Source organism: Carassius carassius, chromosome 15 (assembly GCF_963082965.1).
Source record: "Carassius carassius chromosome 15, fCarCar2.1, whole genome shotgun sequence".
NCBI classification, from domain to species: domain Eukaryota; kingdom Metazoa; phylum Chordata; class Actinopteri; order Cypriniformes; family Cyprinidae; genus Carassius; species Carassius carassius.
Genome location: NC_081769.1, coordinates 6,934,609 through 6,962,187, shown reverse-complemented (window position 1 = coordinate 6,962,187; position 27,579 = coordinate 6,934,609). Strand labels below are relative to the sequence as shown.

The 27,579-nt window shown below is 36.0% G+C and overlaps 1 protein-coding gene and 1 long non-coding RNA gene across 2 annotated transcripts in view; one reads left to right on the top strand and one right to left on the bottom strand.

Moving 5' to 3' along the window:
- Positions 1-27,579, top strand: part of LOC132158058 (protein PTHB1-like) — a 126,262-nt gene that overhangs the window by 40,024 nt on the left and 58,659 nt on the right. Inside the window, exons 14-19 of the mRNA XM_059567311.1 lie at positions 1,660-1,764; positions 4,357-4,371; positions 5,571-5,711; positions 9,137-9,232; positions 10,627-10,799; positions 11,364-11,516. Of these exons, the coding sequence (XP_059423294.1) occupies positions 1,660-1,764; positions 4,357-4,371; positions 5,571-5,711; positions 9,137-9,232; positions 10,627-10,799; positions 11,364-11,516 (683 nt within the window). The remainder of the gene's footprint in view (positions 1-1,659; positions 1,765-4,356; positions 4,372-5,570; positions 5,712-9,136; positions 9,233-10,626; positions 10,800-11,363; positions 11,517-27,579) is intronic.
- Positions 17,811-20,396, bottom strand: LOC132157666 (uncharacterized). Its single transcript, XR_009437581.1, has 4 exons — positions 20,241-20,396; positions 19,969-20,046; positions 18,216-18,267; positions 17,811-18,136 (listed from the first exon to the last, which is right to left on the bottom strand). It is a non-coding gene; the product is annotated as an uncharacterized LOC132157666 (long non-coding RNA).

Below are 27,579 nucleotides of genomic sequence, written 5' to 3'. Positions count from 1 at the left end.
AGTGTGTGAGTGACAGTCAGATGTAGTGTGTGTGTGTGTGTATTGGGGGGCCAGACACTTAATCTAAGTGCTCGGCAATCAAGCATTACTGCGGGTCAGTCACCTGTGTGAATGTAGCTCACTGTGGACACCCAAAACACTAAACTTGACACAGATCAAGTTACTAAAGACAAAGATACTACACAAACCAAATGAAGAAACGATAAAGCCACAGGCGCTGCATTAAGGAGCCTTGTTAACTTTGGTAAAATCAGTCTAATGCACAGCCTTGAGTGGATTTTTGGTAAGGCTGCCTGATTAATTAAAATAAAATCAATATGGATTAGTGCTATTATCAAATCAGAAAGGCTGTGATTTGATTAAGTACATGCTGCATATTTGAGAGTGAAGTGCAGATCTGTTTATTTACACATGAACTGCTCATGATCCGGTGTTTTCAGTGTCTCACAGCAGCTCTGTTCACAGTAAATTTCGGGTCCACACAAGCTCCATCTCTACATCTGCTCTGAGTTTGGGTCGCTTATAACATGCATTTGGAAAAGCAATGTGGGCCAACCATCTTCCACTTCAACTTATAATGAGAAGCGCTTATAAACCAGCTGTTGTCAACGAAAGAAGGCTTTAAGGTTTCCCTGTGGTTTTCCACTAATGTAAACGTTTTAACGGTTTTGAAAAAAAGGAATTAAAACATCTAGAAATATTAGTTTCATCATTTATTTAGTGTACAATAAAATACAAAATAAATAGTAATTATTATTAATCTTTAATACTTTTTAAATACAAATTTTACACTGAATATTACATTTATTATTATTATTATTATCTTTTTCTTTCTTTCTTTTTTTTTTTTTTTTTTTTTAAATCTAAATAAATTTAGCCATAATTCATACTTTTTAAAAACTGCAGCGGGAGCAAGAATAATGATATGAATGTTCAATAAATTAAAGTGTTCCTGTAGCTCAATTGGTAGAGCATTGCGCTAGGTTGGGGGTTCGATTCCCCGGAAACAAATGATAGATACAAATTGATAACCAGAATGCACTGTAAGTCGCTTTGGATAAAAGCGTCTGCTAAATGCATAAATTTAATTAAATTTTTACATTTTAAAGATCTAAGCTTCGATAGGCTCTTTGTTACAGTGATTCTACCACAGACAATGAGTGCTCTTTAAGTATTGTAGTTCATTTGTGTTAAGTGTATTTTATGTACAGGTTGCAATGAAACAAGCTGTTTCATTAAAGGATTAATAGAATGTGTAGAATTTTCGAGTCATAAATATCTTCTACAGCAAACATTTAATAGAAAACAAGATAATTCTCATCAGGAAGGTGGAATGTATTTGTATTTAAATCCACAATAAAAATTGAGAAATATTATGTATGAAAACAATCGAGTATGTTTTAGGATCATTAATATTTTTTACATTTTGTTACTTATTTCAATGATTTTGATTTAGGTGTGAAATAACTCAATAATCAGAATAATCCATTCTTCTGCCAATATAGTCCATTACAGGTCAGCTGTTTACAGTTGATGTAAAGGTTTGTAGCAACTTGTCACGTAAATATAAGAAGTAATATTTATCTTGCAGAACACACCTTCTGGCATGCCTTAATACCAAATGACACGTTATGTTTCTTGTTGTTGTCTGTTTGACAGGAAATGGCTGCGAGTTAGTGGTGAGATTCTCAGCATTTCTGAACGGCCACTATCCTCCAGCGGATTTGTGTGGAGATATCGCCGTGTCCTACAGCTCAGCTACAGGTATGAGCTCCTCATGAACACTCCCACGCTCTGTTTGTCTGACTCCATCTCTAAGCTCTGGAACACATTACCCTCTTTCCTCACTTCTTTAAGCCCTTTTACTCATTTCAAGATGTCTGGAGGTTTGCCAAAGCAGAAAAAGCAGCAGAAAGGCTGCGTTTGTCCTGGCGTTTCTCTTGGATGGTGTCTGTGTTGGCAGAGACTGCTGGAAAACTTCCTGAAAATATCCGGGAGTTTCCCTTTTCTCTGGCTCTCTTTTTCTTTCTGTCCTTCTGAAAATAGTGAGTCTGTTTTACACATTAGATGGCAGGTACATAGGACTGCACACACACACACAGACGCACACAGATGTACACACACACACATGCTTGTCTAGCTTTCTGAATCATTGGCTTCGATTGTTTTTAGATGAACTAATAAGAATGAGTAAAGACTAACCCAAACCCTAACACTATAAGAAATGTCTGAAAGTTTCCAAAGGGAGGTTTTGTCTAAACTTTAGCAACAAAGTCAATGCACTGTAAAATATACAGTACTATATACAATACCGTTAACACTGTGTGTATTTAATGTTCCCTATAATATTCAGCATAGTATAAAGCTAATTATAATGACTTAAAAAAAAATTTAACATACACTTAAACCTGGGGAAACCCCACGTACTCTGTTGGGTGTAATTTTGTTATTTTTTATTATTCTTTCTGTTCACCTCTTTCTCACACACCCACACACAGAGCACACTCTATGCTGGGAATTTGTTTCCACAGATCTAGATCCGGATTCATGAAAATTTTGTTAAAAATAAATAAGATAATTTCGGAGATGTTTGTAATAATGTTTGTAAGGGATCCTTGCATTTCCTTGAAAAAATAAAGATAAATAATGTATATGAATATCTTTATTTTCGCAAGACTTTAGCATAGAGACCGGTTCTCACTATTAACTAATTGCTTATTAGCATGCCTTTTAATAACATATTGGCATAGTCAGCAGCTATGAGGCAAAAGTCATGGTTAATAGTGAGAGTTGGACCTTAAAATACAGCTTGTGAAGAAAATGAGAGGCTTGATCAGCTGTAAGAGTGTGGAAGAGTGTGTGTGTGTGTGTGTGTGTTGCCCATGCAAGCCTTTAATTACTGTCCTAATCACTTGCTCCTTCCACACTTCAAAACACACTCACACACACGTACACACAAAAGTTAATTGTAGCACTTAAAATTTTTTAATCCAGCTTTCATTTTGCTTTCCTGTTCAGACCCTCACCGACAATAAACACATCTCCCCAAAATAGTCGAAATGTGTTTAAAGCACTCAAATCTGGATCGAGACATAGTGAGGATGTTTTCAGAACAGTGTGTTGCAGAAGTAATATCATCCACAACATCTTGTTGCCTTACATATTTGATTGACTTTACTGTTCAGTTGCACTGTTGTTAAACTAAAGTATAAGGTTGTGTGGAGTCGACCTGCTTGGAACCTGCAGAAATCTCCAGTAAGCTTGCCGCAGTATCATTCAGTTGTTTTTAATATGTATTTTTGTTAAGTACCAATGAGAGTGCAGTGAAGTGTAGATTTCTAGCACAGAAGAGTGCTAAAAGTGCACAGACTCTCTATGTGGCGTAGATGGAGCAGTATTTGTGTAGGAACAGCAGGAATAGCTCTTGAGAACATGTGGAATGCAGAGTGTGTTTTTGTGAGTGTGGTTTAGATGACTGATGTAGCCACCGCTTAAAGGGCCTTTTCTGGGCAGTAATAGCTGCTCCTCGCTTTAAGTAAACAGAGCAGTCGCTGCTGACATGGAAGATGAGGTTAGCTGGTTATGGTGAGTTTTTGTCAGAGGCTTGGTGGTGTTTACACAGAGATAACTTGAGCTTTACGCAAATGGAGCGGTTACTCTGAGGGGAGACTAATGCTACATTTAGACCTGGAAGCAGAGGTGTATCTCAAACACTTCCAGCTCATAGGTCATGTTTCATAAAGTGTGCTGCCGGTCAGAAGTATTCAGTTCAAAAGCTACCATTCATTTCAGTAAAACGAAAACAGGCTCAGGTCAGATTTCACTCTAAAACGAGAGAAAAAAAAAGAGGATATTTTTGAAATGTAATATTTTAAAATACAGTTTTTCTCTTTATAAAATGCAGGTTGTAATTTCTTCCTAGGAGGGCAAAGCTACATTTTCAGCCATTAGGCTACTGATGAATAGAGCTTCATTAAAGAACCTAGAACAGAATTTATTTGAAATAGAAATTTGAAGTAAACTTCTTTACTGTCACTTGAGATCAATTGAATTTATCCTTTCTCAATAAATGTATTATTTTTATTGTTTTGCAATATCTTGCCCTATTTTGTAGATTTCTTTGTAGTGTAATACTGAAATTATTATTATTATATATTTTTTTATTAACATTAAATGTGTACCTTTTTGTGGATGTTTCTTTTAGTTTTGAATATTTATATTATATAAAAGTACGGTATCAGTTGTTTTTCTGTACTACAGTCACTCCTGCCTGCTCCTCTGTAGTATGATTCTTGTGTTAGTGTGAATGTGTAACTCCGATATTCTGCTCTTCTTTCTTGCTGTCACCCATACCAGAGCTCAACCCTGCAGGTGAGTGACAGAAAGGTCCTAAGAACAGGATATATTTTCCTATCATCAGATACAGTGACTGTATATGTTCAGCTGTAGGCAAACACTTTAATTCGCAAACATGTTCATATAAATATACACACAAAGCACAGGGCATTTCAAATAGACATTCACTGCAGTAGTTGATGTGTCCAGTAGGGGGTAGGGGTGATAGCATCATACAGGTGAATGTATTCCCAGTCTGAAGTCGTGTCCTTCTTTGCTCTAAAGCAGCAGTTGCAGTATTTTTTTGTCAGTCAAATCCCTTAGACATAAACTATGTATCTTCTGAGATTTTAAGATGCTATTTCAATAATTTAACAACACATTCGTATGTTCAAAGTTTTCTGATGTCGGTTAATGGTCAAAACATGCAAGTAAATAGTTTTTATAGTATTGTTAATAATTGTTTTAATAGTAAAATTATACTTTTTTTATATACTGTATAGAGATGAGTGCATGACTTGGCGGAAAATCACATGTTGTCATATATTGCTATATGAAGTGCAAGATAATAAACATTACTTGTGATAGTGTCTCAGTCCACATTGCATTTACAATGTTGTTTTTTAAGAACCCAATCAAATTTAATAACAACAATATTTTCCTCTGAAACACTGAAAACATCAGATCATGAGCTGCTCTCGTGAACACAGTGATGCTCTTCACTTTGGCTTGACTTTGGCTCTACAGACTACATATTTAAATTGCAGTATTTGATTTCATAATCTCACTATTTCTGAATTCTACTACTATTTTTATTATTTCTCAAACCCCGTTTGGGAAACCCTGCTCTCAAGTATGACATTAGCTCAGTGGCGTATGGCCCTACAGTACAGGTTCAGATTACCTTAACAGACATAACAGGAAAGCATTACTGAAACCTCAGATGCACTGATCTACTCAACAAATACTGATCCCATGTGTTTGTGAACAGTACACAAGTACTTGTCTATTTTTCCAGCATCACTGATCAACTGACATTCTTTTCTTCAAACTCTTAGAAAGTCTCCTCTGCCTCATCATTATTATTTTTTTAAGACTTGTTCAGCCGTGCTAATTTTGACTGAAATGATTGAAGACTAGTCTGTAGGTGAGGCTTTTTACAGTTCAGTGTGTGTTTGAGTGTTTCTTGTCTTTACCTGAATGATTTTGTAATGACTTGTCTTTGTGTTTGTCAGGAATCCCTCGGGTATCTCAGTGTAAATTCAACTTGCCTCTTCGGTTAGTGTGCTACCCCTCCTCAGCTATCAAAAATGCCAAGTACAAGATCACTGTGGACACCAACAAACCTCCTGTCAACCTCAATGAAGTCTTCCCAGGTACCACAGCCAAACTTTTTGTAACTCTTAATTTCACTCCAGCCATCACTGGAAATTATGGATGAATCATACAAAAATATATTGCATCATATGCAAGCCTCCCTGCCAAAAATGTAACCATCAACCATAATCTTGTCTATTACCAACCCTACTATTGTAGTAATAATAGTTTACCTTAGGCATATTCTAATTTTGCAAGAATCATTAGTTTGCCACTGTGGATGTACAGTACAACAGCAACAGTTGTAAAAGTTTGCAAACATTGGGTCTCACTTCAACAAATTACTAATTGCATTTAAAGAGCATTTGCCCATTGAATACTTGGACAACGGTTGCTGAATTCTAGTTAATAAAGCCTAGGTGTCAGATTCACAAAACATTCCTAAGAATAATATTATTTTTTACTGCCATTTGCTAACTTCCTTGTATTTCCAAAAGCATTTCTTTAAGGTGCTTTATGTAAGTTTTTGACTCTTCTAAAGCATAAAAATACCATAATATGTTTGCAGATATTTAAGAAACATGCTAAGTTAACATACTTGTTAATCTGAAAAACAATGCTTAAGTCAGTTATTCTCCTTTGAAAATTTGCGTTCCGGGCCGGAATGTCTGTAGTTGTTATGGTTTGTATGTTTGGTTTCGGCATCCCGGGTTGCCAGCTGGTGGAAAACACAGGGTATTTAATTTCATTCATCGCCAAGTGTGCTTGTTCCTGTTTGTGTTGTCAATCTGGCAACCTGCGTGTGTGTTTAGCAGTGTTGGGGAAAGTTACTTTTAAAAGTAATGCCTTACAATATTGCGTTACTCCCTAAAAAAGTAACTAAATACGTTACTTAGTTACTTTTTATGGAAAGTAATGTGTTACATTACTTTTGCGTTACTTTCACGTTACTTTTTAAATATGAGCAGGGCTTGATTGTTTTTAATATAAGAAGTTCTATTTATAGCAAATGTAAAAGCCCTTTCACACCAAAAAGTGTAATGAATAAACTTCAGGCTGAAGGAAAAGTAAATTCACGTCTGTACAGTAGAACACAGGAGAAGAAGGTTCAACACTCTTCAGCAATAAAAAAAAAACAAAAAACAATGAAGCACAATTGTTAGTTTATCTAAAGTCATTTTTTTAATTATTAGTATGGTTGAACTGGATCATGAAAGGTCAGCAGCAAAGACACTGTTAATAAAATGGGAATAGATACATTTGTGTTATTTAATATATTTAGTTATTTGCAGGTTTGCGTCATATTCTGAGTTTGCATTTCACTGTTTTGATTAATTTTGATGAAGACTAAATCTGTTTTGTTTTTTGTTCTTTTGTGAGTGGGATGAATTAATGCACATTCACATTTAGTCTAGAACTACAGTAACATGTTCACACAGCGCACACAACGCCTCCATACTTCCGATTTCTCCCAATATGGGAACAGGAGGCTTGTCAGTCAAAAAATGGGAATACAAAGTAACTGGCGTTTCCTTTTTGAAAAAGTAACTCAGATATTTTCTTGTAAATTAAAAAGTAATGCGTTACTTTACTAGTTACTTGAAAAAAGTAATCTGATTACGTAACTCGTGTTACTTGTAATGCATTACCCCCAACACTGGTGTTTAGTCTAAGGAGGAGGGCTGGGTGAAAAAAACTCTCTCCAATATTTTGAATTTGGGCTGCAATACCTAGTTCGACCACTCTGTGCCAATCCTACATACAGCACCTTTAAGAAAGTTCCTATCTTTTTTTTCTTAAGATTGTTCTAAACACAACACATTAGAAGATTTTAGGAGTAGGGATAGCCTCCAACTTGTCTTAAACCCAAGTGGCTTTTTTGGGTTGGTTTCAAATATTCAGTACTATAACGTAACCCTAGCTACATATATTACATATTACTAAGGATGAGTTCTATTAAATGACATACATGATCACTGATGTAAGCAATGATTGGTTATGATTGTATGTGACAAGACTTGAATTACCAACTCATTTATTACCAAATTACATTTACATATAATTATGCCAATTTCTTAATATTTTTTTTTTTTTAGTAAAACATTTAAGGGAAATATTAGGGCTGTCATTTAACACATTACACAAATTAATTAGTAGAAAAAATATATTTACATTTTTTTACACAATTAATGCATCCACCCAGCCATGATTTTATACAACATTCCAATAAATTTGAACTTGAGTTTTACTTGTTTTTGCAGATATTTCCTGCACATGTTGGCAAAATCGCTCCGTGAGATATTACCTGCGACACAGCGGAACTGTTTCAATGAACAAAACACAGCGGTCATTCCTTTCTGAATGAGTCCGTGTTTTGAATGAAGCGAGTGAACCAATGTTTCAATGGCCCATTCATAAAGAGTGGCATTTACTTAATTTCTAAATGAATCAGGAATTTGAACAAATTAAACAAATGAATGGCTCAATGACTTAATAATACAATTACTGCCATACACTGGCATTTTTAGTTTTGTATTTAGAGTAACATTTCGTAAAAAAAATATTTCATATTTCCATATTAATTAAAAATTAAAATTAAAAAAACTAAATTGCTATTAATAAAATGTTAATTAAAGGATTAGTTCAACCACAAATTAAAAATGGGGAAAAAACAATAATTTCTTTAAATAATGTTTGGAGGTCATTTTTCATCTAAATTAACTTGAAATTAATTCAATTAATTAATTGCCACGTAGTGTAATGAATTAATTAGATTATTTATTTATAAATAATATATATTTATTGGAATTTAAATTAACATAAATGTTGTTAACGCTGAAAAAATATGTAATATAAGTATAATTTAAATTAATTCCTAGATTTTCATGTTACTGGTGAGCAGTGGAGTCAGTGTTCTGTTATCTGGGTGAGTGCTGTAGACGGGGCTCGGAAAAGCATTTTTCTGAGATAATGTGAGGCCTGAGCTTAGGTCAGATAAGGAACAATCCGCTGTGCTCCGGCGTCCTGCGTGCTGATAAGAGACTATCTCTGTCTGACATCCGTTCAGCCACTCTGCATGAGAATCAGAAGCCATCAGGAGGGACAGACAGATGGCAGCATGAGACAGAGACGGCAACATGCGCCTGTGTTCCTGGGGGAAAGGACACTAAAAACAAAAATTTTTTTTTTTGGATATGTACTACCACTAGCATTGTATTATGAAAATCATTCAGTAATCCCAAAGAGCAAGAAGTTTTGGTAAAAAAACTATTATTGAGCAAATTGGCTAACTTAAATGCCTCTGTTTGTCATTGTGTTCACATACTTGACTGCAAAAACAAAATATAAACTCTTGACATTTTTCATGGAGCGTTCACACAAATACGTACAGAAGCGTTTGAAAGCATCTCTGTAATACTGAAGGAAGGCTGGTATGGTTCCATTTTACTGGCGCTTTTGACTACACTATGCTTTTGGGTTTCAGATTTCTCTGAGAAGTTGGAAAATAATGAGAGCAGTGCTTTGGGCTTCCAACTCATCACAGGCTCAAGGGTCATTGTCCTTGCCTCTAAAACATCCCGTGAGTTCTCCCACACCAGCACACACATGCCCAACCTATGTCAAAGACTTTCTGCCATCTTAAGGTTTCTGAAAAAAAATACCTTTTTAAACTCCTCCTACAGTGTTCATTAAATCTTTACCTAATTTGATTTTACTGGATTATCTAATCCAAAATGTGTGTAACATATGTTCTCATATATTCAATGAAAAAAATTAATATAGAGTTTTAAAATGTTTGAAACGTTCATTTTATGACAGTAAACTTAAACTGACTTGAATGACCTAAATAGGTGGTTGATTGCAACTTTTTTAGCGTTAGTGTGTAATGTTGCTGTTACGTTGCTGAAATTTCACCTTTAAAATTATGGCAATTCAATGCGTACAAATCCAGCTGGTAGGGACTACAACGAGCTACTTCCTGGGTTTGTGATGTCATAAACCCTGATAAACCCTGCCCCCGTGAACATGCAACAAAGGGTGCGGGGACATGTTGCTCTGCTTTAGAGAAGAAGAAGAGTTGTTGCCATGCCATCAAAACAATGGGAGCACAAAAAATCTGTTCTTATGAGTCGCGATTCTGTCTTCTAATGATTTTGATGGACTCACACGTGTCCCCCTGCTCTGCACATGCTCTGCATCTCTTTCTCTGATCAGCTTCATCAATTATTCATTTTATGTGTATAGACAGACATTTTTCACATAGCTAGAAGCATTAAACATGGATGCGCATGCGGTTGCCGTTCTGTATTACAGCTTTAATCAGGATAAAATCGTATATTAAAAGCTAACATGAGCAGTAGCATTTACAAATAACAGTGTATCTATAAGTATGAGACAACAACAAACAAAAAGCATACCATACCATACCAGGTTCTGTGCGATCCTCTTCACTAATATCCTCTGCATCTCATTTGGGCTTAAATTGACAAAAAATATTGATGATGCCATTGTTTACAATACAACCGGAGCACATGCCGCTGAGGCGAGATGAAAGAGAAATCTCAGAAAGGAAATCCATCCTTTGTACTTCATTGATATTTATTCTAAGTATGTTGAAGTATGACAGTGTTGACTGAAAATGTGTTAAATCTGTGTCGATATTTAAGAATCAGGTACAGTATTAGGTGAAAGAGCCATCATTTTTTGTGTATTTCCACAACAAAAGGGTCAGTCAAATCCTGTAATGAAAGTTGTGCTGCCAGTGTGGCTCGACATCTTGCTCTCTCTCTACCTTTCTTCTGTCTGTCTTTTGTGAACACACATAAATGCACACTTTCACCCCCCATACACACACGCTTCACTAACTCTCGCATCCATCATGTGAGGAAGCCCTGTGATCTGTTTCAGGTTGTCATGAGCTAATTACAGGTGCGGCAGACGGAAGGCTGATAGCACTGCTCTGTCTCTCTGCAGAGCGTTACAGGATCCAGAGCGAGAGCTTTGAGGATATCTGGCTGGTAGCCAAGGAGCTGGTGCATCGTTTCGACCAGCACTTTGCCTTCCTTGGAGTCAAAGACTTTCAGAACAGCTTTACTGGACCAATTCCACTGCCTGAGTACTTTGAGACAGTGGATCACCACTTTGAGGTGTGAAGTTTCTCACAGGGTCACACATATTTAAATCAGATTCTTGGTTCTCTATACATATGGAAGCATAAGCCCCTTTCACACTGCAGAACTAATGGCGTGTTGTAGTGATGACGCACTTTATCATGCAACTCTTTTACCATGTGTTTTTGATGGCAGATCAATGTTTGCGACGAAAAAAATATGTGCAAACTGTAATGAAGCAGAGATCAGATAGTTCCTCACTATCCGTGCTGAAGCTGAGATCATTCGCCAGTTAAAAGGAACTTTAACGTGCCTAGCGTTTTTGACTCGTAGATTATACGTCACATGCTGATGTCACGTGTCATTACGGGACCTTTATGGGTTGTGTGTGAACGCATGCACATATTCCGGGTAATCACTGGCAGTGTGAAAAGGGCAAAATCTAGCGACTCTGGAACAATTGCCAGGACACATTACCCGTGTATTTTCCGGAATCGCAGTGTGAAAGGGGTTATATAGTGGCATCCTAAATAAGTTCTGCATGACATCAAAACATAACCCTCTGAGTAATGTTTTCTAATTTTGTGGGAATATTTGTAGCTTCGTGTGAATGTGCAGAAGTATCAGGATTTGCTGTCAGAGAGAGCCGTCCAGTTCAGGGCCATCCAGCGCCGTCTACTGACCCGCTTTAAAGACAAAACCCCAGGGCCACTTCAAAACCTGGACACACTGATGGAGGGAACCTACCGCCAGGTCAGCACAATTACGCAAAGACTTTCTAGAGATGAAAGGGATAGTTCACCCAAAAATAAAGATTTTTGCTATTAATTTACTCACCCTCAGGCCATCCTTTTTTTTTTTTTTTTTTTTTAAGTAGAACAGAAAAGAAGATTGTTAGCTGCAACTGTGGTCTTGCAAGCAAGTCTGCAGCTGCCCGTCTTTGAGAATAAAAAAGCATATTAAGAAACACAAAATTAGTACCTTTGGCTCCTGTCGATATATTTGGTCTTATGAAGAGAATTGACTGGTCTGTGCAAGAAACCGTACATTATTTACAACATTATTACCTGTTCTTTACTTACAAACCCAAACAAGAAGCTGTTCAATAAACATTAAACTGAACCTGAACAGAAACCCATCAGGCTTGGGTCAGGTAAACGACCTCTTAGAGACATACACACACAAATATTGCAGGCAATGTTTAATGTGAAGTGGACTTATGAAATAATTTTATAGTGCCGTATCATTAATTAAAAATCTGGTGAGAGGTTAATAACAAAGCCTTTGAAATACAATATAACTTTTTCATATTTATTTTCCTAAAAGCTCAATTTTTAGGATACATTTCAAGACATGCAATGAAAATGCATTTTATCCATTGTGTATGTTTGGGTCTGACTGTCTACTAATAAATGCACAAAGTCACAGATTGACGACAGACAATGAACACATAAAAAGAAATCAGTTTTGCCGACTGGTGGTTGACTTTCTGCTGAAGCTCAGCCAGTTGTTCCTGTTCCAATGACATCACCTATTTGAAGCTCTCTGTCAAGTCCCATACTGTACATATTTGATGACAGAATGATGGGGAGTGGGGTGCTGTTCCCAAGCCTTACTTTTGATGACAAGGAGGCCCTAGGGCTGCTGGACACCTGCCTGATGCCATGGCATGATGCCATAACTGGAGTAATGATTGCTGAAAATATAAAATATATTTAAATAGAAAATGGTTATTTCACAGTGTTATAATATTTCACCAATACCAAATGGTATGGTGTGGTATGATACCAAATTCATTTTCAACAATAGTGTACGTTCTGTGCCATTAGATTTGTTTCTGACTGATATTTAGAACAAGGCACTGAATGTCTGTTACCAGATTCACAATTGCACGGTTGCTCTGAAAATGTTCAGGATTCAGAGATGAATACACTGTTGAGCTGTTGACATGCTTTTCTGATGACATGTTTTTGGTTGCACATCATGTTCATGTCACTCATAGAAAGTAGATGCGTCTCCATCATTACACATTAACAGACTGTGGGTTGTCATCTGCCATTTATCTGATTCTCTGGATGCTTGTGGGTAGATAAGATTTCACTTGCTCATTCCTTCTTAACCCCACTCTCATTCCTCTGATCATTGCTTTGTGGGGATAAATCTCTTTACTTCTAAATTCGGGATCAACAAGAATTCTCGAGGAAAAGAGGGATGTGTTGAGGTCCAAAGAGTACCTATCGTCTGTGTTTCCCACAAATATTTTTCCTCGGAAGAGAGCTTTAAAAAGGCTTCTGTATGTGTGTGCGTTTCACTGTGAGCTGTGTGGCTCCCTGTAATTAGCAGTTGAAAGGTGAAGGTGGCTGGCCAGTGAATGACAGCTCACTGCGGGGCCCCTGCTCTCATAATGGAGGCCTCTCTCCAACAGCCTTGATTTATTTGAGCCCAAATGGAGTGCTAAACAGGGCTAAATGCTGCTCAACACTGATCCTCCTGTCTACATGAGCTCTGCCATTAATGGCCAATGGTCTGAGATCTGAAGGCATGTGCTTCCATGTACATGTGTCTGTTTGATGCCGGGTTCAAAAGGGACTCTCAGGTACTGCTTCTGTTTGTGTAACCTATGAAAGGCCTTAGGGAGTTCCTGTTTTTCTTCTCCTGCTCTTTTCCTTTTTTCCTCTCTTCATCAGCACATATACACCTCATTCATAGTCAAGGGCACAGGCACAAAGAAACATTGATGGAGGCTGCTTAGATTTGATCTGATTTCCAAGGGTTCGTAGCCCAATTCGTGGTGTGACTCCCAAAACATATCATAATCATGCAATTAAAAATTCTGGATTTATTTTGTTTTGTTTTGACTTTTGACTTTTCAAGTCTAAGGCCCACTAAGAAGGATAACGGTGACTAAATTAGTATCCAAAACAACACAAGTATCATTCTGTTTATTATAAGCATGTGCTGCAGGTACAATATGTCATCTGGTGCTTTAAATTCTCAAGCTCAATGTTCTTATAGTTCAACAGCTGGAAAAATAATAGTTCTGAAATTGAATCAACCGATATTGTTACACTGTTACAACATTATTATAGTTAGTATAGACATCCCTGTTGTATTAGAATAAGAGCAATTATTACTATAGTTATCATCCTTGGTGTAAACAGCTGATAATTTTTGGGTGGAAGTCTGTATACAGGGCCACAAATGCAGTCCCATAGGGAACGATAGAGTTATCATCAAATGTCTGTATATTTACACCAGATTTGTTGTTATTCAGGTTGCTAGCCATAATAGGCTGAGCAGTGTGAGTTTGTGTTATTTTGTGTAAAACACTATATGTAAATATAGTTAGACAGTTTTTGACTAGTTAATGCATTGAAGAAACAATGCCTGAATAAGAAAATAGAGTGCAGGACATGTTAGATGTTAAAAAGAGTTCTGAATCTGCAGTACTCACGCAGTCTAATACACACCCGCAGCATACAGAATCTGCGTTTATAAGATTTGGTCATATCACCCACCCCCATATAACTTTAAAAGAAACTGCTCCGACTTTACAGTAATTGACCTGACTGATTAAGCTGCTAATCGAACAAGACAGTTGTGCTAATAATTGTTATAGCACCCCTTGTGGCAAGGCTGAGAATGTGCTGCACACTTTTGAATTGTGTTCTGACAAATTTACAAATGATACAGTGTGTGAAATCAAGTTTGCATAGCTACTAGTGCACTCTGACATAGAACATTCAAGCCTTGCATAATATTTGTAAAAGGTTTAAGAATTAAGCAGTCTACAAAAAGTCAAGTGTAGTTTAGGTTGTCTTCAGAAGACTTTCCTTTAAAGGTTTGACACCACACACACAGATGCTTTTCATCTCAGGTGTTTGCCCAAAGGCAGCCAATCTCAGTGGAGGAGCTACTGAAAATACATACAGGTGCATTCTCATTTGTGTTTCATTCTGCATGTGAGCGTTTGATCGTTAGCTATTAATTACATTGATTCAGAGGTTTTTACTTTTTACTGCTCGACAAGCTACAAAATAAACAATAATGATATATGACCAGTTCCTAAAATGGACTTCTTATTATTTGTTTGTGAATCAGACTAATCTTGTCCCAGCGGTTCTCTAGTAAACAAGACACTGCTGTTGATGCCTTTGGCGCAGGTTTGAGCCATGAGTAAATTTGTCTTTCAGTCTCAGCTCAAATGAGCCAGAAATTGAACAGCATTACATGAAATGAACAGCATTACATGAACAGGAGCTTGATATGGCTCTGTATTCCATTTTTTCATGTGTGAAAATGGGAGTTCCTGTTTTATGAAAATGTCTTATGGGGCTGAAGTGTTGAGTAATATACATAAAATAGACATAATAGATAACAAAACAGCACATTTGTGTGGTATACTTAAAAACATAGGGGAGGGATGTATGCTGTACACTTAATTTGCATTTTAGTTTTTAGATTGTTGCACTTTATTTTGATAATCCACTTCAGACATCCAAAATAAAGTGATACAGTACTACACAGTACTACACATTAACATTCAATTACTGATAGGTAGTAGTGTCTTTGATTTTGTGACCTTAGCCTTATTTCAAGCATTTCTATGTGTACCCAGTGTGGATGTAACTTTATCTGGTAAGAGCTTTATTGACTCCAACAGTTTGACTCAAAAAGAAAATTCTAATGGAGAAGTGAAAACATTATAGGGGCCAGGAGAGTTCAGCAGGTGGATGCAGGCATAACCAGACGGTCAAGGTAGGATTGTGGTCAGGCAGAGCAGAGATCATAGTAACACAAATAATAATCTGAGTAGGTGAGAAAGGCGGGAATTAGAGTCAGGGTAGGTCAAAGCTAGGAGCCAGTATGCACTCTTAAAAATAAAGGTGCTTCACGATGTCTGAATGGTTCCATAAAGAACCTTGAACATCTGAAGAACTTTTCTGTTTCACAAAAGGTTCTTTGTGGTGAAAGAAGCTTCTTAAAATTATAAAAAGAAAAGAAAGAGATGGTTCTTTTAAAGAACCTTTTGACTGAATGGTTATTTGTGGAACCAAAAATGGTTCTTCTATGGCATCGCTGCGAAGAACCTTTTAAGCTTCTTTAGTTTTAAGAATGTGGGCTGACAGACAAGGCGGACTGATTCAGAAAGGAGCTGACTTGAAGCCCAGCTGAGTGGGCTAAGTAAAAGGAACTGGCAGAAACCAGAAAACCAACAAGAACAAGACTGATTCTCAGGACAAAACGGGGGAATAGGGTGAAATGGTGCAAGCACAAAGACAAACAACAATCTGGCACAAGACAGAAGGGCAATAAATAGAGCAAACCGATAAAGCGAGGGGAAGAACAGGTGTTGAAGATTGTGTTGATAAGCTGCTGCCTTTAAAGTCTGCACGAAATGAAAATTCAGTGCATTTTTATTTAGTTTATTTTACTCTCACATATTAGCTCAGTGTGAAATGTATACTCTTGACTGTGTGGGAGGCGTTCAGTAGGACCACCTGTAGCCTTTGGCACATAGTCAGTCATGACAGCTGCTTGGGATTTTGGTTTTATTCACCATTAAGCAAGGCTCCGGTTTGGGTCGAAGCAGTTAGCAGAAGACTTGAGTGCCTGCCAGATTTTCAGTCCTCTAACAGGAGGTGCTGGCAAAGCAGAGCAGGCATTTATGCACCTCAGTTTTTTCAGTGGACTCTGTACTTTCACATTTTGTCTCAGGAAGTGCACTTGCATCTGGCAAGGTGCCAGTTTAAATGTATTTCTGTGTTGTCAGGGTGACTTGGGGAAATTACTTTTTACTTAAATTGTTTGTGGGAGTTACTGTGGATAATAGTGAACAACATCTAATTTACTGTTGTTGTTCAACACTGCTCAATTGTCCTGCTTGCAAAATTTATTTTATCTTCTGATACACCTAAGCCAGTAAAAGCCAGTGAATCAGTGGCTGATGTTCAGCTTGTCAGACCTTTAAATATGGCTGCTTCTAAACTTCGGAAGTGGACAAAAAGTGTCTGAAGTGGACATTAGTCAATAGCTGGGTTTCCATCAACCTGCTTTTATGCATATTTTATTGAATATCGCATAAGAATTGAATGATTTCGAATAAAAATGCCTTAAAGGGACACTTCACCCATTTGCATTTAGCTTTGTATTGTTAGAAACCCAGTAATATATTATAATTATAATGATCATGGAGTTGCTTTTTGACTTAGAAAAAGGGTTAATGGGAATAATGGGGGATGGAAATGCATTTTGTGAATAAATTCCTCCAAGCGCATCAAAAAAGTAATATGACTGAGCTATGGGATGGTAAATCCTGACTAACCTGCAGAACGATTTCATTCCGCAGCATCTAAAATTTTATTATGGCCATTCGGAAATGCCAGAGCACAGTTTGTCATCAAAGTATTTCTGTATAATTGCCTCTCAGAAATGTTAAAAGGCTGCATTCCCAAACAAAAGCATCCACCTCCTAAAGCAATAACCACATTCATTGTGTTTCATCTGCTCATTCACTCAAAAAAATTACTCTTTAAACTTACTTAAGTCAATTATGGACAGTGGTTCCACACAACCAAATTGTGTTTTGATAACATTAATGGAATTTGTTGTATATATGCCAACTCCTTGTGTTGTGACAACACAACTGAATGAGGTAGAATCTATGTGAAATAGTAATGTCCAAACAAATCAATTTATTCACTTTGCTTCAACTTAAACCGGTTAAGTTAACTGAACATGTTTTGGTTTATTACAATCTAGCCAATTTTGTTTCACTCTATCAACATAAGGAGGTTTGTTTCAAATTACTCATTTCAATTATGGACAGTGGTTCCACACAATTAGTTCTAGTTACTTTAACTAAATATTTTCTATTTAAAGTTACTCACTTCAACAAAGCATTTTTTGTGTGATTTGTCTTGTAATGAGTCAAAAGACAAGATGTCACACATGATCAAAGTGTATTTGTTAAACAAGCAATAAATAATTACACACAGTTACAGTAAATACAGTTTAAACCACATTACAGAATTACAAAAAAAATACACAAAATAGCAGAAATATCAAACTACTCGTTTTCTAATTGGCATTCATGGGTAACCAATCAAAGCTTATTCCAGGAACAGGAACTGGCTCCAGAAATAACTTCTTCAGTACTCCAAATGTGTACCTGAGTTCAGGAGGGTTGCTCAAGTTCAGTCCATATATCAGTCCCAGAAACATGGTTTTGCAGACTGTAAACTGCTATAGGTCCTGAAGAACTTTATCCTTTAAAACTCCAACTTCTGCTGGACTGTCTTCAATGATGCAGCTTCAAATAGATTCCCACAAGTCTTCTGGATCACCTCCTGATTGCTGCCAACGTCTGTATCCTAGAAGTATTTAAAAGGATGGAGAACTCAAATTCTTGTGTATTAACTTTAACAAATCATTTATTAACCTTGAACTCACCATATACTCCATACTGCTAGGGTCTTCATTTGGATACTTCAATTTCATTAGTCTGAAGATGAAAACAACAAAATTTAGCCTTTGTTTTTTTTTTCCTAAAATTACATGAAAAAAAAGTCAGTCATTCATCTCCTTATGGGAAATACAGGCAAGCAGAAAATGGTACACACATCTGGACCCTGCACGGTAAGCAACAGAACTGGAATGTTCCCAGACCCAGAAACATAGTAAAGACATTAGTAAAAGAGTCCATGTGACATCAGTGGTTCAACCATAATTTTACAAAGCTACAAGAATACTTTTTTGTGCAAACAAAACCAAAACAGCGACTTTATTCAACAATTCTTCTCCAAATCGCATCTTCCACCATTATCAACCGCACGTAAATAATTCATGCTTTCTTTGCACAAAAACGTATTCTTGTAGCTTTGTAAAAGTGTGGTTGAAGCATTGATGTCACATGACCTGTTTTACTGATGTCCTTACTATGACTCTAGGAACATTTCAGTTGCATTGCAGCCTTTATGGAGGTTCAGAAATCTCTCGCATTTTCATCAAAAATTTATGGATGCACCGATTGACCCGCCATCAATCGGAAACCGGACGGTTTTTGCTTAAAATACGCGATTGGTAATTGGCCGGTCTTTGGCCTTTTTTTCGGCCGATTTTTCCGGAAGTGCTTCCGCGTGCTCAGACTACATCTACATGAGGGTGAGTAATTAATAGGGCTGTCACTTTTGTGAAAAAAATCATTTTCGATTTTTAAGACATAAGTGCTCATTGAATCGATTGTAAAATCGATTTTCCATGTCAAAAAAAAAAAGACGTTTCCTTTTTCAACGTCAAATAACAGACGAACGTAAAGAGAGTGCTGGAAACGCACAAGGCAGCAATATTTCTTATTTATTGGCATGAAGCTTTGTGCAGAATAACAAACAGCAAACAGCAAAAAATATATGTGCAGAGGGGACGGCTGCCATGACAAAAGAAAAACATCAGTGCAGGCTTCAACCCGGCTGCATTTATGATTTAGGCAATTCAAAAATCTGCAAGATTGTTTTAAATAATGATTCAATCCATTTCAAACAACTGTTCAAAAAAATGTAACTTTAAATGGACTTGAGAACAGGCCATGTGTCCAGAGCAGAGCGTTTTTTATTCACTATATGTCCAGCTGTTGAGAAGACACGCTCCGACCGCACTGATGTCCCAGGGACACTCAGGTACAGCTGCGCAATTCTCCACCACAGAAGCCGGTCACTGTCAGCTTGCTATATCATAACTCAGAATCTCCTGTAACTAGAAGCACGAATGAGGCGAATTCGCGTCTACCACGCCGCGAGACCTCCAGAAGCTCTATTCGCGTTTGGTGTGAACGCAGCATAAGAGATCGCTTTCGACGTCACTGGGTCTTATAGGCGCATAAAATAGCTGGTATTTTTTGTCTAGCTTTCGCAATGCATACTGCACTTTCGGAATTCTTTATTTTCTTTTTCTGCTTGTTTGTGAGTTTTGTTACATCTATATTTTTAATTGTTTAATTATTTTAAAATGAATAGTGTACATATTTGGTTAAAATCGATTCCCTATTTTCATTTTCGAAACTTTTTTTGGTTGGTCCGATCGATTTTCGAACTAAAAGTGACAGCCCTAGTAATTAATGACATGTTTATTTTTGGGTGACCTAGCCAGTTAAACACACCTGAACCAGCTAATCAAGGTTCTTGGGAATTTTAAAACAATAAAGTATTACTAGAAGTTCCAGGCAGGTGAGTTAGAGCTAAACTCCACAGAACACTGGCTTTCCTAGAGCAGGTCTGGACACCCCTGCCTTGCATCAAAATAAATTGTTTTTGGGAGGCAAATTCATTTATAATCTGTCAGTTTATAGTAATACCACATATTTTGTATTTATTGTATTAATAAACCTAATCTTAATCTATCTGTCTTTTTTTGTCAATTTCCAGTGGCAAGTGAGAGAATAATGTTTTAATACAAGGTTGTGTTGAGTGCAGTTGTTCTTACCTGTGTAGTGGGCACCAAGAGGGTTTCAGTATTTGTCCAAGCACTCTTCTTCAGTATGCAAACATCTTCATAAGTTCTGTAGTGCGGATCCAGTTTGGCAAAGACTGTTGATTCTAATGGGCCTATGGTAATTCTGTATGTCTCAAATTCTGCACAAATCTGTAAACACATGAAGTGCAATGTGTTACAAAAAAGATATCTGGAGCATTTGTATAATGTGAATAGCTCAGAGTAATGTCCGGTTTAAAGTCATTGTATGACCACACCGCCATGTTCATAAACAAAGCTTCAAATACTTTCACTGTGCTGAGCCAGGGCTCTCCAAACTGGTTAGACCATGGTTAGACAATTATTTATTATTTAGCTTTTTGCAATTAGTTAAAATATACATATTCTAACAAATAAAGGGAATTACTTCCGCTTATGAAAGTCATTATGTATTACTAGTATACAATTAATTTATACAAATAAATATATTTTGCACACAAAATGAGAAAAGAGAGAAACTCCTATTCGCCATTTGATTAGCTATAGGAGGAAGTAGCTGAATGACAAATCATTCTGCCTCTTAACATCTCTTATTGTAAGCCATATGTATAATAAAAGTAAAGTGATAGGACGTTTTATTTTTGGATAAACATTTTACTAATAAAAACAATCTCTCTTAAAATACCTTATTGGGTTATGATATTTAAAACAGTTTGGTTTGATCTAGCGCAGAACTAAAACTTTAATGAAATATTTCCCACAATTATAAAATAAATGTATGATTAGCTAGCTCCACACTGGAGAGCTGCTTTATAACAGGAAATCAAGTTATAATTCTAGCGACACTGACTCTGTATTTTCATGTTTAATATTGAAAAGCTATCTATTGCATAAGGACTGTTATATAAATAAACGTGACTGGACATTTCTTTACTGGAGTGGCTGGAGAACCTCAGAGTTCGTGCAAACATCCACATCGCTGTAATCAAATATGTTCTTAAGAGCAGCTTTTATATCGCGGTCAGTTTTTGTTGTGTTTATGCAGTTATTGAGAGCAAGGCGTGCAGTATATATTTACATATCCATCCAAGGTTCGGATCGGCTCGGTTTGCTCAAACTGACCAAGTAGGGCTGCTATCTTCTTCTTTTGGATTGAATCAGGAGAGTGTATTACAATCTTGCGCTACAGCGCCACACTGGTCAACTGCATTATTGGAGGCTTTCACATTAGACATACGAGATCAAACAACTAACGTTACTCAAAAACATTTGCAGACAATTTTTTTTTATCGTCGACGTTGTCGATAATGTCGACTAATTGTTTCAGCCCAAGTATATATATATATATAACGTTATATATACTCAAGTCAATACCTTACAGAGAGTCGTGCGTTTTCACATCCCCCAACCGCTCAAAATCATCTATTAATGGTGCAGTAAACCGATTACACAATACTAGACTGCAAAACAAAAGCACCCCAAAACAGAAACTCTAAGAGAAATTAAAGACTTTGACTTAACACAAGAAAAACTTTAGATTTTCTTACCTGACTGGTACCTCTTGCTCTCCTTCGCACCGTCATCAAATGCGTTGGAAATCGTCACTTCCGGTTTTTTTTTAATTACAAAATTAAACACTTTACGTTAGTTTAACGATTGATAATTAAGTAAAATTGAAAATGAAACATTTTAAGTTGATTAAGCACAATACAATTGTGTTTTGGCGGAAACTAAATATACTTGTGTTGTTTTAACAAAACATATCTGTGTAAAACGAACAGTGCCACAAATCCATTTTTTTGAGTGTTCTGAGGTGCAAGTAATTTAATATGTAGGAACATTATTATATTCAGTAGCTTCTCCTATACTTTTCTTAGTGATGTATAGTGCCAGTTTATCAGGAAGTGAGGATTTTGTTCTCTTTCACTCGTTGGATGTAAACGGTGCTTGTTTGCAAATGTTTTGTGCGATATTCCAATTTTGCGCATAAGTTAAATTCCCAGCTTTGGATGGAAACCTGGCTGGTGAGAAGACACCAATAAATAGAAAACGTATTGGTGGTCAATGAACTAGGAATAAAACGTACATTTTCTTATGCATACAGTATAGAATTTAGACAATTTAATTAAAATATTCAGTTTTCTTTTAGTCAAGAAAATGTGAAATATACCTGAGCATATAATGTTCTATATGAAGAGGGATTAAGTGTTGATGCATATATACTTTTTTTATGAGAATCTTAAAAAAATAATAATTATAAGGTCAAAAATGCTTTAAAGATTCAATTTTTAAAAAATATTTTGAATGATTGACCAAGAAGAAAAAAAGTGAAAACTATTTTCAGCTATTTTTGACCATGTTGTGCTCTGAAGGAGACACCTGTGAGACACCTGTCAGACAGTACTTGAATAATAAATTTAGTGAGCAGTTGGTTCAGGACTGGTATTTTATTTTGCAGTATGTTAATATCGGTCAATTGGATACCATTAGTGGTTACAGATCAGGCATGGAGTGCATGATGTCTACTCAAAACAAACGACCATCAAATTACTTTCATAAAAACCAAAAATATTAAGTTAATGTGCTCCTGATCTTAAGCTTAAAAGTAGAAGATAGCAGAATTCTTCAGGCTGAATCTAATCCCAAAATCAGAAGCTTTTTACAACATACGTGACCCCATTGTCTTTGGCTACTGTTGATTCTGACTTAAAAGCTTGTGTTATCTCACCTCCAAGTAGTTGTTTGACTTCTTTGAGCCAAGAAAAAAAGAAAAAAAAAGAAAAGCAAATGCACAGTGTGCAGAGGACACAAACAAACAATTTATCTTCATCTCTGCACAAAGCCAAACCTTTATGGGAACAATTGATTTATCTTTCACTTTCTATTTGCTGCTTGTATGTGACAGAGTTAAGACAGAGAATAATAATTCTTTGTTTGTTCTTTGATGCACTGAATCTGGATGTAGGATAAAATATAATTTGAGAGTATAGGTAACATATTTGCATATTTTAAAAGTCAGATGTGGTCTATGTGACAGGTGGTTGGAAGGAATAGGCAGAACAAGTGGAATTTTTGTCTTGGGAATTACTCATGAATCAAATAAAATGAGACTAGATAAGATGTATTAGCGAATTAAATAGGTTCATTTTGATTTCATATTGACTTGGTTTCTTTTAAAGCACTTTTGTAGCCAGTTACTATAGAATTAACCGTAAACACACACACACACACACACACACACACACACACACACAGAGAGACATACATATAGAATCTGATCATCAAAAAATAATAATAATAATAATCTGATAACAGCTTATACAACAGCAAATTGCACTGGTTTTCAAGATGAAACAGTATTAAAAATATTGGGTCATTATGGCAACCCAGCACTGGGTAAAAAATAAAATAAAATTACAGATAAAAAGTGCTTGTTTTTTATTTTTTATTTATTTTTATTTTTTACCCAGCTGGTTTGGTTTAAATGTTTGACCCAATGATTGTTGATACATAAATAATGTGAACAATATACTAATGTGGAGACCTATGACTTTTTCTGGATTGACTGGCTGTAACTTCCAAACACATTGACTAGTCTTGAGGTATATGTGACTGATGTACCAGCATTATAATCTGTAACTATTTGACTTGAGAACTCGTTGCCTCAAGTTGCATTGATAACTTAAACATATTGTCTTCACAGTCATAATTCTTTTATCACTGATGAAAGCAAATATCTATACATTTTATGCAACTAATCTTTGCAGCTGCATTTTTATTTGTTATTGTAATTGTAAAGTATTGCAATAACAGTAATGTTTTCATGAACTCTCTTGATTCAGCTCCAATGTTTCCATTATTTCGTCCACAGCCTGCATATAGTTCATCTTTCTCCTGGTTTTATATTCGTGAGTATAAATGACAGGTTGTCAGTACTTCAGGGGGGTCAGTGTATGGAGGTGGGCTGGTTTCTGCCTGGGAGGTGAGGTTTAACTGTTGATTATAGACTGTTGGATTGTGTCTGCTGAAATGACTAGAGAAAGCTTGCAATAATTAAAGGGCTGTTTGTAGACTCATGGCTTCTATATATGGAACCGCGAGTAACCTAGCCATGAATACACAAACAACTGTGCCATCTATCCCTGAAATCTTGCCCAAATGTTGGTCTTCCTTCTTCAATTGCTTGATAGAAGTTGAATAAGTTGAAGTACCTAATTCAAAGTTTTATTGTTTAGCTTTTAATGCCACTTCCTTTTAACTACATACTCCGTTATGTGGTGGCAGGTTTTTTATGGCATTAAGACCAGTCAAGATCTCCTTTATCTGTTTTGGTATGAACCATGAAAGAGTATCCTCGATCATAGATGTTGCATGGCTGTGTGTGTAAAAATCTATCTGCCTAAAACAAATGAAAAAAAAAAACAACTATAAAAGGCATTGTATTTTTGTACAAAAAGGGTCAAAAATCACACTGCAAGCCTGTCATGTTGTGATGGAATGTGAAGGGTCCCAGAGCAGAGCCCTGGGGTACTCAAGAACTCATTAATTCAAACCATGAAAGTGTGGTGTTTTCCGCTTGCACAGCATTAATGTTTTATTTATTTATTTGACCTTTTATTCCGTTTCACACACATTTAAATTACAAAGGGGAATTATAGCTCAGCATTATAAATTATCCATCCATCCATCTATCCATCTATCCATCTATCTATCTATCTATCTATCTATCTATCTATATATATATATATATATATATATATATATATATATATATAGATATCAGAAGATGTATCAGTACAAAAGAAAAATGCATAACTAGCTTCATTTGTAAGCATAGGTTGCTGATGTGGTAAACTCGCTAGGTGGCTCACCTGGTACAGTGTTGCACTTCAGCACCTGAGTTCTTTGAAACAAAAGTCAAGCTAAAAGAGTTCAAAGACTCGTAGAAGCTGGCTAAAATGTGGAAAATGTATTTTTATCTCACCTTTTGCTTTTGTTAACACTATTGGTTAAGTTTCAAGTAGGGTTTAGTGTAGGTGGTACTTTATATTCCACATGCATTTGATTTTTCAGTTTCCAAAATACCTCAATACATACATCAACAAATAATAAAGCATTTCCAGATTTATGTTTATCTGTTTCACAAAAAAACGGAAGAATTTTTTTTTCACCACTTTACCATTTCTCTTTGAAGGTGTTGCAAAATGTGCAAGAAGCAACATTTGTCTGTTTTAATTCATTGAAATGCATTGTGTTGCAAAGTGAATATGCAACTCATAAAGTGTTTTGAGCAGTTCGGTTCCCAATAAACAATTTCCAGTTGCCCTGAGTTTGAATTGCTTATTAAGTGCACATTTGAGACATTTTTGTGGACCGAAAGTTACAGCATTACAATGGGAAATGTATTAAAACCGTTTTTGTCAGCTAGGCTAAGATTTCTTCCATTTTCTGACTAAAAGCTGTCTGGTTTATTTTTTACTAAATGGAAGTGTGGAGCATTCTACAGGAAGTCTCTCTCACTGCAGTGGTTTCACCCATGAAGAAGTGAGGGAAAATGTGGATAATGAACAATTTTCTCAGGAAGACGGAACACAAGAGACCATAGAGTGGCATATTTATCAGATCTGAGCCAGCTGATAAGTCATCTTAGTTGTCTCTATGGGTTGCCAGATACTATCATACCTTAGTCTTACTTAACTCTCTTCAGTGGACAAGTTTATAAACAAGAATTGTCTTTGCCAGCATGTCTTTATCCATCTCAATGCAATCTCTGCGCCATGACTAAAAACAACAATGGTAACTGTCTAGGATCGCTTGCTGGTACAGATGCATATCTCATTTTCATCAACCTCCCAGATTTCCTTCCACACAGGAGCCATTCTTACACACACACACACACACACACACACACACACACACACACACACACACACACACACACATTCAGTAACCAGCTATAGCATATTTTGGTTTAGTTTTAATACAAAAATTTATTGTTATAAAATATATATTTTTATAATTGTTTTCTTTTGGGAAAAAAATGGCTTCATGATTTTCAACATTGATATTAAGAAAAAAATTATTGAGAAGCATATAAGCATATTAGATTTCTGAAGGATCATGTGACACTGAAGACTGAAGGCTGCTGAAAATTCAGATTTGCCATCACTGATATAAAATATATAGAATTATTTAATATATTAGTTATCATAAAATTGTTGTAATATTTCACTATTAATTCATTGTGTTTAGAGTTTGAAATATAAATTCAAGTCTCAGTGATTCAATTCATGTCAGCTGTTGGTGTGTGTCATTTGCATAAAATCCCACTATATTAATGACAAAAGTCATATATTTCCCAATTTGTCATGAAAATAATGGCACTGTGCACATTTTTTTTATTTAATCTTGAAAAGTAGAATTTTTGATATTTAGATATTTACACTTTTAATCAGCAGTATTCATGGCATAATAATGTTTATGTTATGCTAATAATGTAAATATTCATCACATGCAAAATAATGACATTCTTAAGATTTCACCCGTGGAAAATTATGCTAAAGGATCGCACTTCCATTCAAACAGAGAGGCACTTGCCCTTTGAGATTTTAGAGACAACTTAAAAAAAAAAAAAACATACAAAAAATCTTTCTTTGAAAATTAATTATGCATGATTGTGTTTTTTTCATCATAGTGTCAGTAATTCTAAATCTAAATTTGGTAGCACCAGATTATTTACATCCAAATGAAAAGGCATTGTGCTCTTTTAAAAAAAATACTTTTTTATCCTCCTTTTGTCATATCTTGTATTGCCCAGGACACCAAAGTGGCTTTCGCTAGTGGCCTCTCAAAGGTGCACGATGCCCCTCATCTTCAATGAGGCTCCATGGCTCCAGACCATGTTGCTGATGCTTTTTCAATACATTTATTTTATTTTGGAACTCAAGTCTGATAATGACAGATTCAGCAGTCAAGTGCTGTATTTCAACAGCTCTTGTTCTTCTGAAGGTGTGAAAAGGACCACTGACTACTGACATCCCACGAAGAACATATAAAATCAGTTTATTCTGACCGCACAGATATTTCTGTCTCTCCGTATTTGGCTGCATCCCTCAGGGAATAAAGTATTTTCTTGCTTGTCTTTGGAATTGGCTGGGGTTTGTTTTAGGCTTAAAATGTTGTATTTCAAAATGGTTTGGGGTATTTTTAGAGTATATAATTTTTGTAGAATGTGTCCATGGGTAAGTGGTGACCACACTGATGGGTCTAACGGTCTGCAAGCTGTTTCATGTCTGTTCTTTTCTAACCAACAGCAAATTTTAGCTCTTCAAGATAGTGGTTTCTAATCTAA